Source organism: Tachypleus tridentatus, chromosome 12 (assembly GCF_004210375.1).
Source record: "Tachypleus tridentatus isolate NWPU-2018 chromosome 12, ASM421037v1, whole genome shotgun sequence".
Taxonomy (NCBI): Eukaryota; Metazoa; Arthropoda; class Merostomata; order Xiphosura; family Limulidae; genus Tachypleus; species Tachypleus tridentatus.
This window is the reverse complement of record NC_134836.1, coordinates 106,083,559-106,096,255: the sequence shown is the minus strand read 5'-3', so window position 1 is coordinate 106,096,255 and position 12,697 is coordinate 106,083,559. Positions and strand designations below refer to the sequence as shown.

The 12,697-nt window shown below is 35.6% G+C and overlaps 1 protein-coding gene across 1 annotated transcript in view; it reads right to left on the bottom strand.

The window, feature by feature from the left end:
* The window catches only part of LOC143235711 (polycomb complex protein BMI-1-A-like), a 55,320-nt gene extending 42,965 nt beyond the window's left edge, over positions 1-12,355 (bottom strand). Inside the window, exons 1-3 of the mRNA XM_076473922.1 lie at positions 12,154-12,355; positions 5,809-5,905; positions 2,161-2,216 (exon numbers count right to left, since the gene is read on the bottom strand). Of these exons, the coding sequence (XP_076330037.1) occupies positions 2,161-2,216; positions 5,809-5,905; positions 12,154-12,265 (265 nt within the window). The 5' untranslated portion in view covers positions 12,266-12,355. The remainder of the gene's footprint in view (positions 1-2,160; positions 2,217-5,808; positions 5,906-12,153) is intronic.
* Between the last annotated feature and the right edge of the window lie 342 nt (positions 12,356-12,697).

Genomic DNA, 12,697 nt, shown 5'->3' with positions numbered 1-12,697 from the left:
TCCTGAATTAGAACCAAAGCCCTCACGCTGGAAGCTGAATCAAACTGTAAGTATTCGACAATGAAACTTGCAACACCCTACAAGCAAAATTTGGTTCTGCATTAAAAACTTGGAACACTCAGCAGCGAAATTTGGTTCTGTATTAAGACTTCAAACGCACAACAGGCGAAATTTGGTTTTGCATAGAAAACTTCAAATACCCAACAGTAGAACTTGGTTCTGTATTAAAAACTTGGAACACTCAACAGCAAAATTTGGCTATGTATTAAAAACTTGCAACATCCAACATTGGACTTGGTTTTGTATTAAAACTTCGAACACCCAATAACGAAATTTGGTTCCGAATTAAAATTTCGAAAACACAACAGGCGTTTAGGAAGTTAACACGATATGGTGTCTAGGCTACGTTGGTATAGTCTTGTTATCAAGCACGTACTCCCATTATTTATAAATTTACACTAGATGGTGTCTAGACTACGTTGGTATAGTCTTGTTATCAAGCACGTACTCCCATTGTTTAGGAAGTTAACACGACATGGTGTCTAGACTACGTTGGTATAGTCTTGTTATCAAGCACGTACTCCCATTGTTTAGGAAGTTAACACGATATGGTGTCTAGACTACGTTGGTATAGTCTTGTTATCAAGTACGTACTCCCGTTGTTTAGGAAGTTAACACGACATGGTGTCTAGACTACGTTGGTATAGTCTTGTTATCAAGTACGTACTCCCATTATTTAGGAAGTTAACACGACATGGTGTCTAGACTACGTTGGTATAGTCTTGTTATCAAGCACGTACTCCCATTGTTTAGGAAGTTAACACGACATGGTGTCTAGACTCCGTTGGTATAGTCTTGTTATCAAGTACGTACTCCCATTATTTAGGAAGTTAACACGACATGGTGTCTAGACTACGTTGGTATAGTCTTGTTATCAAGCACGTACTCCCATTGTTTAGGAAGTTAACACGACATGGTGTCTAGACTACGTTGGTATAGTCTTGTTATCAAGCACGTACTCCCATTGTTTAGGAAGTTAACACGATATGGTGTCTAGACTACGTTGGTATAGTCTTGTTATCAAGTACGTACTCCCGTTGTTTAGGAAGTTAACACGACATGGTGTCTAGACTACGTTGGTATAGTCTTGTTATCAAGTACGTACTCCCATTATTTAGGAAGTTAACACGACATGGTGTCTAGACTACGTTGGTATAGTCTTGTTATCAAGCACGTACTCCCATTGTTTAGGAAGTTAACACGATATGGTGTCTAGACTACGTTGGTATAGTCTTGTTATCAAGTACGTACTCCCATTATTTAGGAAGTTAACACGACATGGTGTCTAGACTACGTTGGTATAGTCTTGTTATCAAGCACGTACTCCCATTGTTTAGGAAGTTAACACGACATGGTGTCTAGACTCCGTTGGTATAGTCTAATTATAATTATTTATAAATTAACACGATATGGTGTCCAGACTCCGTTGGTATAGTCTAATTATCATTATTTATAAATTAACACAATATGGTGTCTAGACTCCGTTGATAAAGTCTTATTATCATTATTTATAAATTAACACGATATAGTGTCTAGACTCCGTTGGTATAATCTTATTATTTAGTACGTACTTCCATTATTTATAAAATAACACGATAATGTGTTTAGACTCCATTGGTATAGTCTTATTATCGAGTAGGTTGTTTACTTCTTTGGTACATTTTTTTTATTAAGTACAACCTGAGGGCGTTTAAGAAGTACCTTGAAGTCCAGTTGAGAAGATGGCCTTGTTGCAAAGACACTGAACTAAACGTGTTGGTTTAATTCCGAAAAGTGAACTTCAGAACACATCTACTATATACAAAATGTATTTAAAACTAGCCAATTGTCAAATTAATAGGTCTAAAAATTCATCTAATTTTAGATGAATTTTCCATGTTTTTCTAAACAAAGTGAAAAAAAATCTGCACTTCTATGTGAAGAAAAACAATAGAACAACAAATATTACAGCTTATAATTACAAGAAGAAGAAAAATCACATGTTGGAGTCCACACTTGAATCACAGTGGAAGACTTTAAAAACCTACAGTAAACTAAACAAGTGCACGTGATATTGATTTTTAAAACTTGCTAGCTAGAGATGAAAAATGCGCGACTTACTTCGAAATAGTCCGGGAACCAATTTGTAGACAATATCTTGTAAGGTTTTGTCAGCTCTGCGTGATAATAAAAACAGAAGTATTATTGTAATATGGTTATTTGAATAAACAATTACATTAACTCTACCAAATTAACAACTAATTAACAAAACATTACTCATGTGCGATTGTACTGAATGTATAATACAACTGAGTTGCTGTTACAAGTATGTATAAATAATTTAGTATCTGGTGCATACCATTTTAACTGCTACAAATAAGTGTTTCCAGCGTTACATAAACTTACCACAGACCATTCCTCTAACTTCACTTGGATAAAAGAGTATGTGTAGTTTGTAAATAATTAATTAATTATATTAGAAATTATGACTGTATGAAAAACACAGTTACGTTTCACGTACTTTATGGTTCCTTCAGATGTCTACTTCGGGCACATCAATACTTATTTCAATTTAATTTGTTTCAAAATTTAAATTGTCTTGGATAGTATCGAGCTCTCGCAGTTACACTGACAGCTTTACCGCAGAGAACTGTTTGTTTTGAACTCCGCGCAAAGCTACTCGAGAGCTATCTTTGTTAGTCGTCCCTAATTTAGCAGTGTAAGACAAGAGGAAAGGCAGCTAGTCAGCACCACCCACCGCCAACTTTTGGGCTATTCTTTTACCAACGAATAGTGAGATCGAACGTCACATTATAACGCCCCCACAGCTGAAAGGGCGAGCATGTTTGGTGTCACGGGGATTCGAACCTGCGACTCTAAAATTACGAGTCAAGTGCCTTAACTACCTAGGCCACGCTAAGCCTAACGCAGAGAAAGAAATAGTTCTAATTTAGCTTTTCGTATATAATTTTACTTGAATGTGTTCACTGAGATAACACGAGCATGAATATATTTGTTCTTTAAATCAATAGCACACCCATAAACAATATCCCACACTGAAAATATCTAGGTCTACAGAAAGGTATTAAAGACGTTTACAGTTAATAGTTTATTACTATATGTTCTAAAGTACTGTCTAAAGATGTCTTGGGCCAATACGAGGGTTTCAAAATATTTGCCAGCTCCACACAAATACATTGTTCGAGTTCTTATCGCCAGTTCGGTCAAACCCTGTACGACAACCTTTTGTTTTGATAATAATAATGCATCGTAATTTCTACTGCAAAAAGCTTCGGCGAAATTCTATTATGCTCAAAGCGCACAACTTCTCCGTGTTGGACGTCCATTTCATGTACAAAGACAACTGTTTCCCGATTCCATTTTATTCTTTCTGATCTTATATAAATTCAGAGGCGTTGCATCAGGTGACTTGGCTGACAAGTACTGGTATGGAATATCACGAATGCCATTTTCATACTTCAGCGCAATGAGGTATGGGACAGTTGAACGAGAGATATGAATGGGAGCCCATGCCATGCTGGCTTAGTCCACGCACAAAGCCAATACGGTTTGGAGTAAAAAGACAAACAAACTTCGGTAAAACACGTACAAGAGTTCACTTCAACCTACACATCCACTTTTGTGATCACTAACAAGCCAATTATTCAACATTTCAAATAGTTTCGCAACATGTTGTGCACTACATTCGAAAATTTGTTTTATTCATTAACAAAAGGAAAATAACCTGAGACTTGTAGTTATCAAGGTACATATATCTTTATCCTGTATCACTACCTACTGTTACCCCATCCCCCGGGCTAGGTACCATTCACACCGTTTCTTAAATTTTTCTGGATATGTCGTGGAAGTATTGTACGAAAGATCTGTGTCGTTTTGTCAAACGGAGAACATTGTTTTATATGCCACTGAAAATTTTCTTCATTATGTTGGATACTGTTGTCTAGAGTACATGAACGATTGTTGCCACAAAGACCTTTGTACTCATATGTTCTTGCCTGTTATAAGACGCCTTTCTTTGCATACCATAGTTGGGGTAAGACATGTTTCAGGTCTCTCATTGGACAGTTCTGATACCCCAAGATGATCCATATGACTTTGTTTCCAATGCCATTAAATACAAGGAAATTCAAAATTACCGACCTGAACACATTTTAATGAATTGTGTGCACAGATATTTTAAACTGAAAACTTTCCAAGTTTTGGGCAGCATCATACTCCCTACAAAACGCCAAATAAAGTTAAATTGTATTTCTAATATATTCCTTTCCACCACGACTTTAAATCAGCTGTGGTAGTCACGTGATTTGCTGTTCTGCATATTGAAACTTTTTAATGTAACATACTCAAACCACTATATTCGTTTAATGTTAAGATTTGTTTGCTGTTTTTGAATTTTGCGCAGAGCTACACAGCGAATTACACTATCTAACAAAATGTTTACTTTTTCTTCTTCCTGGGCAGAAAGTTTTATTTCCCAATTGCTTATGTCTAAAGTAAATGGAAAAGACCTATTTTTCTCTTCAAACTTCGCTTTTATGACCTGAGAGCATATAACGAAAACATGATGGGAGACTATATTTGGGGGCTGATACGTGAAGGTGATTTACATTACAGTCACAAATCTCGAAAAACTACTCACTTCTAAACATTTTTGTATAACTTTGGTATAAATACATGTAAATCTTGATTCATATGTTGTTTTATTTAGTATGCAGATTTGCCCATTTTTACATCGAAAATACGATAATTTCTAAATTTATTATCCAGGTCACAAAAGCAAAGTTTGAAGGGAATAATGACCATTTTCTGTACTTTAACAACATAAGCAATTAATAAATAACACATACTATCCAGGAACAAAATTTGTGTTACATAGTGTTATCAGCGCATAACTGTCCTTAATTTTCAATTGTTAGAATAGAGTGATAATCAGTATATCACTTGCCACCAACTCCTGTCTGATCGAATAGCGAAATCTGACCGTCACTTTTATACCGCACTCTAGGCTCCAAAGTGCGGGGCACGTTTTTTTGTGTAAAACGTTTATAAACCATGAATCACAAAACTAAGTGTAAGTTGACTCAGACTCCCTAAAGCTCAACGTCATGTTATGTATATATGGGCTAAACGATCGGGTCCAAAGGCTCCCCGTAGTTCAGATATAACCGTGTATTGAACTACTGACGAGGGATGGTAGTCACTAAGCAGCACCCGCCGCTGACTTCTCAAGTCAAATAACTGGATAGACTCTTAACTTTTATAATACTTGCTCACAGCAGAAAGTACGAAGCGTGTTCAACGGCATCATTCAAAGTGTTGACTAGGTCACGTCCAGCTCTACTTATCAAAACCTGTGTCAGGTACGCAGATTGTCATCTGTAGAACCAACCCACGGACTTCGGATGGACTGTGATGGGAAGTAGGCTATATTCAGAATAAAATGTTCCTGAGAACGTCCGTGCAACATTTTCATAGTTTGATGTAAACTATGTTGTAACAGTAATTAGTTAATACAAACTAATCACAAACGAACATTTCCTATAGTATAAAGAAATATAAATTCATTACTTATACTATAGGCTGTAAGACTGAGGACATATAGCGTTAGAAACTGGGTTTTGATACCTGTAGTTAGCACGACACAGCCAACCCATTGGAAGATTTGTACTTAACTAGTAAAAAACAAGATGCACACATTACAATCTAACTAGGAACTAATTAAAGTTATTTTTTAATCCTTTAAATTACCTTATATTCAACAGAGGGCGGGTCTTGTGCACCTGGACATCACATATTGGACAGAACTTGCTGGATTCCAGATATTGCACGATGCAGGTTTTGCAAACTGGAAGATTTAAAACGTGGATTAGTAATCAAGTATTGAACACAATAATTTCTTAGGGCGACGTGATAATACATACTTCTTTTATGGAACAATACAAACGTATAATACACATCTATAAAGGTTTCATGTCCTTTACTTGTCATTCGATATTTATCCTTAAAAGCTCTATAAAATATAATCCTATAACGTCACGGTTTTCCCTTCACCCTTTCAGTCTAGCGTGAAACGAGAAGTCGTTCAAAAACCTGAACCAGACGACTATTCCAAGCAGCTTTTACAATGAAAGTACGATGAATTATTTTAAAGACGAATTTAGGCCAAAATCGCGTCTTTTCAAATACTGTTTTGAAATTACCTGATTCGCTTGTTTATGCGAAGAGAACACCGATAAATTTCGAATAAAGCTGGTGAACTAATGAAAACAATTAGCTATCTAAATTCAGCTTTTCAAAACCCAGTAACAGTAAAATAACTAAACAAGGGCTACATAAAACCTTGCTTAATGACATGAAAAGAATACGATCCGTTGTACGTTTTCAAGTTAACGTTTACCAGATAAAAGCATTTTTTGTTTGTTTGAATTTCGCGAAGAGCTACACGAGGGCTATCTGCGCTAGCCGTCCCTAATTTAGTAGTATAAGACTAGAGGGAAGGCAGCTAGTCATCACCACTCACCGCCAACTATTGGGCTACTCTCTTACCAACGAATAGTGGAACTAACCGTAAGATTATAACGCTCCCACGGCTGAAAGAGCGAGTATGTTTGGTGTGACGAAAATTCGAATCCGTGACCCTCAGACTGAGAGTCGAGCGTCCTAACCATTTGGCCATACCGGGGCCCAGATAAAAGTTAAAGAAAGCCTCATACAGTTACTATGTTAAATGGACAGCTTAATGGCTCGAGTTTCCCTCACAATGAAACAGTAGTAAGATGTACCTGCTCTACATAATGATATCTTATAGTACATTCTGTGGTTTCGAATATCGCATAAAGCTACACAAGGGCTATCTGCGCTAGCCGTCCCTAATTTAGCAATGTAAGACTAGAGTGAAGGCAGCTAGTCATCACCACCCACCGCCAACTCTTAGGCTACTATTTTACCATCGAACAGTGAGATTGACCATCACATTATAACGCCCCCATGTGGCTGAAAGGGCAAAACTGTTTGCTGCAAAGGGAATTCGAACCCGCAACCCTCAGATTACGAGTCGAACGCCTTAACCCACCTGACCATGCCGGGCCCTACATTCTGTGAATATCATATCAGAATTTAAATAAAAACTAAAACAACGCTTCTCAAACTAGGATCTGCAAGTCATGTCGGAAATTTTATAAAAGATTAAAAATTATATAATTTACAAAATAAAAGTATTTTTTTCATAAAAGTAAATTTATATGATTAAAATATTTAATTTTGGAATGTATCTTTTTATGTACACGAAACGTTTTTTTTTTGTTTGTTTGTTTTCAAAGCAAAACAAACTGATATATTTGGAGAGTTAGGGTTACTAAAGTTTAAGAACTGCTGGTCTAGAACTTCCATTTTCAGCGAGTATATATCTGTATCTTAACCTAATATGGTTTTTTTCAAGCTATCATAGCACAAAGCAACTCAATACCTAATAATTATTTGTGTGCAGTAAATTGTAATAGTATCAACAACGTAAGTTCAGATGCATCCTGTGGATTAATAAATTGTCATCATTATTAGATGAAACGACATTACCTTACACGATTATATGTACTTGTTTTCTTATATAGTTTAGTCTTAACATTTTAATATAAATTGTTATTTTATACACATGAACAACATCCATCAATTTTAATGTATATGTTACCCTAATTTTTAGCTGCGGCATAGTGGCTCATAAAATGTCTCTGAGTTTTTCCACAGTTCAAACTTTTAGCTCATAGTTTCATATCTTGACCGATTTAAGATTTAATTACAACCGCGGCTGTTGTAGGTTCCCTTTTGTTTCTCTTTATAATTATAACCAAGGTAATGTTTTTGTAAGGTTAATGTACCCCTAAGTGCTATATCGACCATTATAGAAACACCACATTCACACGCTAATTAAAATCTAGATCCTCTAACCAACGTTACTAAGACCCACGTAGATTTTTTTTAATCCGTTCTACCTGCAAGGACAGAAAACGATTCCGTTCGTGTTTTTGTCGTAAACGCATTGTGTGTGTACCAATTATTATAGCACAATGTACATCCGGGCTTTTCAACTATTATTTGAAAGTCTTTAGGTTTAATAGCTTTAAACCCAACCTCTATAGTTTGCAAAGGATCTACTTATACATGTATATGTTTTAAAAACGAACAAACTCATCCAAACAGAAGTAAGGACTTTTCACAGAATAACAACTGCCTTATTATCGACATAAAGCAGTCTATATATAGTAAGATTAAAAAAAATAGACAGATATTTCATCTGTTGGGAGAAGACGCCTTTGTTTCTCTATCATCTACGTCATCAAAGTAGGAAAGCAACAATTTTGTTTTTGTTCTACCAGTTAAGCCTCACTCATTAATTCATTACCGAGGGACACATTGTCATCATGATACACTAGTAACTACTGACTCTGTCAAAAGACTCTTCTGTGCACCACTTCAATCAAATAATCAAATTCAAAACAACTATATTTACTTATTGTATCAATGGTGGTAATTTAATCACATGAAACTCGATAGTCGAAGTTATAAATATTGGTGTCATTACATTCACGCTGAGTTTTTAACCTAATTAAGTGACCGTTTGCGCGTTGCATTCGATTTAAGAAAGGATTCGAAAAAAATTCACTAATCAAGGTATCATCAATTTCTTCGAATAAATACCGTTAACGAAATCCGAGGAGTTCGCGGATTCAACGTTTAGTGTCGTATGGTCATCGCGTTTTGTTTATTTCGAGTAAATGTTGTAAAATATTAGAGGACGATCTCCAAGACTTTCTTCTGCAATTTGAAAACGAAAGAGTCAAGAAAGCTTTACGACAGACTCGGGTTTATTCTATAACTTCGTTGAAATAGGTTTCGTGTGCAGCACGTTTTTCGGGCATGCTTTTAAATTCAAGCCTTTATCCAATAGAATTCTGATCGAGTAATATGAATCAACTTATCTCTATAGTTTCAGGCCACTTAGTGTACGTGGGAATGTTACATTAAAAAGACTTATGTGCATAATAAGCATGTTTTGACGGTGAGAACTGAGTCACGTATTTCCAAACTTCATTATTATTCCCACAACTAAACATTAATGTTGAGGTTTCTTAAAAGCAGTGCAAATTATATTACTATATCATACATAATAATACTTGAAAAAAAAAGGTTTAACGTAAATCGAGAAAAATATTCGCACACAAAGCAACCCTCGGAACGACAAAAGAATCAACATTTTTTGAACTATCCAATAACGTTACACCTATACACGTAGTTACTAGGACGTACCAGGTAGCGCGAGCATTGAACCGCCTGGGGTACTGAAGAGAAAGGTGCCGGTCGACAGGCAATTGAGCAGATGGTGCCCCGGTCAACATAAAATTAGTTACTGATTTCTATAAAGTTGTATCTATCAAATGCCAGCACGTGAGGTGAAATATTCTTCACCTGCTTGTAGTTAACGTAATACATCCATTTCTCCGATACTGTTAGAAAATATTCCGATATTTTTATTCATTTCTATCAAGTATTCTTGAACCTACGTGTTTTTTCTAACATCAATAAAAATATACCAACATTTTTATTCATTTCTATCAAATACTTCTTGAATCTACGTGTTTTTCTAACATCTTTAAAAATATTCCAACGGTTAAGGTTATTTCCAAAGTTTAGGGTTAATTTTGTTACTCTCATTTGACTTGATTTTTTTTGTCACCACTCACTCACAAAGACTCCAAAACTTAGCCTATAATAACACCAGAAATGATAAATATGCAATAGAAAAAGAAAACTTGAAACTATAGGATTCCCAACCCACTCACTATCCACGGAAATTAGAGACTTAAGGTGTGATGACTACAATAAGATGCTTGTGTTTTGTTTTGAATTTCGCGCAAAGCTACACGAGGGCTATCTGCGCTAGTCGTCCCTAAATTAGCAGTGTAAAACTAGAGGGAATGCAGCTAGTCATCACCACCCACCCCCAACTCTCGGGCTACTCTTTTACCAACGAATAGTGAGATTGACCAAACATTGCAACGCCTCCAAGGCTCAAAGTGCGAGTTTGTTTGGTGTGACGGGGATTCGAACCCGCAACCCTCGGAGTAGGAGTCGAGTGCCTTAACCACCTGGCCATGCCAGGCCTACAATCATACGTTCCGCAACTATCATAAGGTTTTCTTGATTTTTTACTAATCATATGACTTGAAAACTGAATACACTATAAACATCTAACTAAACACACTAACCAATATTTTCACACGTCATACAAATATTTTTACGTAACATCAGCCGCCAATAAACCATATAATCAGAGATGTAGCATCTTAAGAGAACTACTATGCAAAACTCTTCCGTACAACAGATAATTCTGTGTGCTAATATAACTAGTTTATTTAAAATATATATGTATAGTATTTACAGTAAGAAATATTAATAATACAGCACTAAAAAATGCGGGAAATTTATTTGTCGAAGTTGAAACCATACACAATTTTATACAACAAAAACAACCACACGTAAAATTCAAGATAATGACGCATATAAGTAAATAAAACTAATATCCTGGATGAGTGTTTAGGGATAATCTGCGAAAGACATACACAAAGTCTAACCCTAAAATGCCAACGTTAAACTTTCAGTCATTAACATCAGGTTGTATTGAGTCATAGTGACTCCACGCTGGCGTTCTGGGCTTTACAAAAAATGTTAAACATATATGTCATATATGAAAGAAGTCGGACAATAATATTATGTAATATGTGGGCATGGAAATATTACTAAAAGGTTCTATACAAGAGCAGATATTATCCTACACTTGTAGAGATAGGATATATACATATATATATATCAACACACACAACTATGAGTTAAATAATAAAAGTCACGTGTCTTTAAGAAATACCATCTATACTTATGAACATAAAAAATATAGATCGACATCACAAAAACTTTAAGACACGTGAACAGATATTCCTGTACATGACGCAGTAGAAATTCATACATGTATAAGTTGTGTAAACACACTTACACATTACATAAAAAAATAATATATCATTTATGCACACCACTAAAATACACACTATTAATGCATTATAATTACAAGGTCGTAGAATGTGACCTTGGTGTAAGTTTAACGTTAAGTAAAGATACAAAAAATTCCACCCTGACATTTTTTTCCATATTGATGAGCTGACTGTTATAGTTGAACGCTGAAATATCCGCTGGTCATGTGGTTTCTACTGCCTACTGTGATCACATATATTACTGTTCACTTTACAAATGATCCCTAAAAGTGTTTGATGAGTGGGGAAGCTCCCCGCGTTCATTTGGTTTGTATGGAATAAAGCACAAAGCTACGCATTAGACTATCTGTGCTCTGCCCACCACGGGTATTGAAATTCGACTTCTAGCGGTGTAAATCCGCAGACATATCAATGTGCCTCTGGGGGGGCACCCCTCCGCGTTCAGATAATGTCAACATTCAATTTTACAAGACCAAAATGCAGAAACAAACACTTTCATATACTCAGATAATGAACATTTCTGCGTATAAATACTGTGTGAAAATAATGACGATTAACATCCTGGTGAATTACTACGTAAAAAAAAAGTCCTTGTTATAAACTTTCCTATACAAAAAGTACAAAGGTGTGTTTGTTACGTCCTCATACACAAAGCGAATGTTCTTGTACACGAAATAAATACGTTAAATATTTTGTATATTCAAAATATATAACTTACCACTTTTGACTCACTTCAATCATGGAAGAAGATAAAAGATCTTTATGTCACTACTGATAAATTAAACATTCTAGTAACGTCACGGTAAGGACTTCTTACAAATATTCCTTTAATACATGTACGTGTGAAGAAAAGTACCTTCATCACGAGACAATGTAACATTCTCTGTGCATGCACTATAAATATTCCAGTAGAAGTGGATATTCTTCATTAAAAAAATGCCTATGGAAGGGCATATGTTGCAATGTAAAAGCATATAAAGCTTCAAATTAAATTAATAGAGATGATAAAAGGATAACTGGAACAAAATCTTGCAGAGGTTAATATTCCGATACCTACATGAATGAAGGCATTCGATAATAGTTGTTGCGTCTACGAAGTAGCCGCCGCACAACACGCAAGTCAAATAAGGGTTCACTTCCATCACGCGAAGTCGGGATGGCCGGTACATGGTGTGGTGGCCCAGCGGCCAAAATCGGCACAACTTCGGCTTCAGGTATTATCAGCCAATGGTGCAACGGAACTGGCTTCTAAAGTAATTTGTCCTAGGTAAAATAACAGAAATATATGTCTTGTTAGCACAATAAGAAATCAATATTTACATGAAATGTTTACATCTAAAACATGTCATAAAAAATATAGTTGTTCGTCCGGAAAGACAGAACAGTACTCAACCTTTGTAAGAAGTAAGTTCTGCAACCTTAATACTTTTATATCAAAGTATAAGTTCAACAAAATACAAATACAGTGAACAGTGCATTTGGAAAAGGGGCGTTTTATGTTGTAATACAGAACTTTTTTAACCAATCACCTGTGTTTAATCACTACGTCTATACATATATTAACAACTGTAACAAAATGTTCTGATGAAGCACTTGAAAAC